Source organism: Carlito syrichta, unplaced genomic scaffold, assembly GCF_000164805.1.
Source record: "Carlito syrichta isolate Samal-C Ts95f unplaced genomic scaffold, Tarsius_syrichta-2.0.1 Scaffold312595, whole genome shotgun sequence".
Lineage (NCBI taxonomy): Eukaryota > Metazoa > Chordata > Mammalia > Primates > Tarsiidae > Carlito > Carlito syrichta.
Window position 1 is genome coordinate 31,963 of NW_007256691.1, and position 4,312 is coordinate 36,274.

The 4,312-nt window shown below is 32.9% G+C and overlaps 1 protein-coding gene across 1 annotated transcript in view; it reads right to left on the bottom strand.

The window, feature by feature from the left end:
• Positions 1-1,946: 1,946 nt before the first annotated feature.
• The window catches only part of LPCAT2 (lysophosphatidylcholine acyltransferase 2), an 89,471-nt gene continuing 87,105 nt past the window's right edge, over positions 1,947-4,312 (bottom strand). Inside the window, exon 14 of the mRNA XM_008069956.1 lies at positions 1,947-2,271. Within this exon, the coding sequence (XP_008068147.1) occupies positions 2,087-2,271 (185 nt within the window). The 3' untranslated portion in view covers positions 1,947-2,086. The remainder of the gene's footprint in view (positions 2,272-4,312) is intronic.

Below are 4,312 nucleotides of genomic sequence, written 5' to 3' on the forward strand. Positions count from 1 at the left end.
AAGCACAACACAACCAGTCAAAAATCAACTTCTTTAAGAATAATAACTATTGCTACTTTGGACAAAATTTGAGTTTTTCACTAGAGTAAAATCATGCCTGGCATTTCATAAAGCTTAAATGCAAGTAAAAATGATTAATCATATTCATAAATATGCAAACATACTCAAACCATGGTATTAAAAAGGTGTATTACATTTGAGACAAAATGGAAAAACCAGAATTTTTTAATTGCCAAGAATTTTATGTAGCAAGTTTGTTTATTCAGTAACATAAGCATAAGATAAAAATATTACATTCATAGACATGGAATTAAAGAGCATAAAACATGATTTTAAAATGGGAAAACAATGAGATCACTTTCAAGTGCCTCATAGAAAGCCTTTAATTTATAATGCTACTCTTTCATATTTAATAAGATTAACATGTGGTTTTTCTGTAATAAACAGCAGTCATGACACCTGAGTATTACATACATTCATTGCATATCACAGACACTATTATGCCCATCCTAATTACTTAAGCCATGTTTTAGTTCATTTAACACCTTGTATAAATAGCTTTAAGACATATAAAAGCAAATAATTACATATATTTAAAAATAAAACTTTCCGGTATTTAATTATTCAAATACATATTTACCCATTAAATTAAAACACTAACTGCTTAATATGTAAAATATGTATTATATGCTTAATAATTAAAAATCATGACTTTGGTGTAAATATACACTCAGATGCCTCTCATGAGACTTCTCAACTTCAAAAATGACTTTAAAAAACTAGCTTGAGGGTGAATCACCAAGACATTCAGAAAGTCAAAACAAAGAGTTTTATTTCAAAGACTGAATTCAGAATATGAAGCAACTATTTTTGTACATTATACTAATAAATTGGCTCTTTGCTCAAAAATCTCAATCATAAATGATATTAACAGTGTGCATTCATGAGACCTAATAAAAATGGTACTTCAGGGAAATTACTGCTTAACCTAAAGGAAAAATGTTGCTGCTGGATTTCTGCCTGAGGCTTAAATTGTGGTCTTGCATTAATAGAGTAAGTTTTTAGATTCCTAGCTTTGGGTGATACTTTGGAATCTTTTGTGTTTTCTATATAGATATTTGTCTAAAATTTGAAAGGACACTTAACAAAATAAAATTCTCATTTGGATGGTAAAACATATTAATTCTAATATTATATAAATAGAACAAATCTGATTCATTTATTGGGTAAGTGCTACATTCTGGACCATCCAACTCAAATTAAATTCAACTATGTGGCAAACAATTCATTTTCTCATTAGGCAATCAATGTTACCTTCAATAAGGCAATTCCTACTTAGCCTTTGGCCAAAGCAAAACAAAATTCTAAACCTGTAGTTTATGTAAAAGAATATGATTTCCTTAGCAGACAGTTAATAAAATCTACAATAGAGATGCATATTAAAGAGAATATGAGTTCTTAATTAATGGAGTCTTCCCTTCCCATATGTGGTTACCTAAGACACAAACATTTAAATGGAAAAATGAATCTGTGAAGTTAAATGTATAAAATTCTGCAATGCTTCTCAGACTTTTCATTCTTATTTCCAACATGAAAAGGGGTCAAAGATAACAGAATATTACTATTTTTTAGAGGAAAGTAGATTAAAAGATGCCTGTACTTATTCATTTTATTTATATTTTTTAAATAACATCTTAATTTTAAGTATGTAGGGTACAATTCAGGGTTAGGTATATAAATGTTCATTATGCAGGTTACTTTTAAAACTCTTTATAATGTTGATCAATGCTTACCAGTAAATAGCAAGACCACTGCATTCATTTAGATATGCGAAGTAAACTGGAAAATCCATAAAAATGTATTTATCATGAGTAAACCAATCAGTAAAGCACAACAGAACCGAAAGAGTAATATTTCTTGATATATGAGTTAAAAAAACATTTTTTGTAAGAAAATCTATCATCTTTATAAAAAAGCTTTCCATTTTAAACACCATTACTCAACAAACACATAAAAAATACCAACAGTAAATGCCTTACAATTTCCTGTGAAAGCCACTGTATTTTCCTTATTGGGAATACTGTTTTCAGTCATCTTTTTTATCTGAGGTACTCTCTTCATGCTTTTCAGGGCTGACTTTATTACTTGCAATGGAAGGAGTTGTCTGGACTTCTTTTGGTAATGAAAACACATGACACGTCTGGAGGTCTAGGTATGTTGTAAATATCTTAGCATATTCTGGATGCTTTAAGGCGAAACTTTTAAATTCCTCTAGAAAAGGAGAAAAAAATCCAATGAATTGTAGTGAGTTTTCTTTTGGCATGATGCAGATTAACAAATGACCTTGATAATACAAAATTCTATTACTCAACTCAACTCACAAACATTTTTGATGGACTACACTGTAACAACTTTCTGGAAGATAGTTTTCCTATTATTTACCCAAGTTGAAGATATGTACACTCTGTGATCCATTATTTCTATTCCAAGGTATATAACCTAAAGAAATTTGTGCATATTGTGTTCTGAGCAACATGTATGAGAATATTCATAGTGATACTATTCATAATAGGCAAAAATAAAAACTCAAATAGTTATCAACAGTAGAAATGGATAAATTGTGACATATTAATGGAATACAATGCTATACAGCAATTAAAGTGAATGAATAGCCATGTGACAACAATGTGGATGGATTTTTTTTTTTTTTTTTTGAGTTGGAGTCTCACTCTGTCATCTAGACTGGAGTGCAGTGACCGCTCCCGGCTACTGCAGCCTCGACCGGCTGGACTCCGGCGATCCTTCCACCTCAGCCTTCCGAGAAGCTGGAACTACAGGCGTGTGCTATCATACCCGGCTAATTTTTGATTTATTGTAGAGATAAGGTCTCACCAAGTTGCCCAGGCAGGTCTCAAACCCACAGGCTCAGGCTATCCATTCACCTTGGCCTTCCAAAGTGCTGGGATTACAGGCTGAGCCACTGAGCCTGGCCTGAATGGATCTTAAAGCCATAATGTTGGATGAAAAAAAGAACCCAGATATAAAATAACACATATTCAGCCTGGCAACATAGAGAAACTTTATCTCTACAAAAAATAAAAAATTAGCAGGGCATGGGGGAATGCACCTGTAGTCCCAGCTACTCAGGAGGTTGAGGCAAAAGAATTGCCTGAGCCCAGTAGGTTGAGGTTACAGTGATTGTGCCACTACACTCCAGCCTGGGTGATAGAGTGAGACCCCGACTCAAAATAATTAAAATTTAAAAAATTTTTATGTCTATTTGTATGAAGTTCATAAACTTAGACAAAACTAACATATTACATTTAAATATGCATACTTTTGGGGTAAAATTCTAAAGAAAAGCAAGGCAGAGATTCTTTTTTAAGTTAGGATAGCAGTCCTCTCCTTTAACAGAGAAGGAGGGGTCTGATTGGGAAGGGATCATAGGGGTTTCTAGGGTTCTGTAAAAGTTCTATTTCTTGACTTGAATGGCAGTTACATAGGTATTCACTTTATAACACTTCATTGTGATCTGTATTTATGTTTTATCCCATTTTCTGTATTTTTGTTATTTTTAGTAAAAAAAGGGGGGGTGGGGAGGCTTAAAACATTCTATTATTCAGGACTTTTTATTATTGGTTTTAAAAATGATTTTAGCCCTTATTTCTGGTCTAGAAAAATAAATCCTTGAAAAGCTGAGCCCTGATTTATAATCAATAGTGGCTGGGAAAGTATATAAGACATAATAATCATACCACAAAAGTAGAGGATTTCTTTTTATCTCAAGTGTTTTAGATTTAGGCACTAAGATCGAGGTATAGAAGGCTTACTAAGTTAACTATCAGGATTTGAATCTCAAACCTCCAATAATCTAGAGTTTCTAAAATATGATTCTGCCTTTAATTTTGAAATTTCTTTATCCTCTTCTTTTGGGTGAAGAAGACTTTATTGAGTATATTAGAGCAAAGAGAGCCTGGTCTTTGAATCAGCTTACTATTTGGCTTTATAATAAAATAATTTTAACCTAATGTCCTATTTCTATCCATTTATTTTTTTAAATTCCTCTGATAACCAAGAGTCCACTTCATGACACATCTGACTACTTAGTAATTCTTGTTTTTTGTTTTTTGTTTTTGTTTTTTGAGTTGGAGTCTCACTCTGACGCCCAGACAGGAGTGCAGTGGCCACTCCCGGCCACCGCAGCCTCGCCTGCTGGGCTCCGGCGATCCTTCCGCCTCAGCCTTCCGAGTAGCCGGAATTACAGGCATGTGCTACCACGCCCGGCTGATTTTTTGATTTATTGTAGAGATGA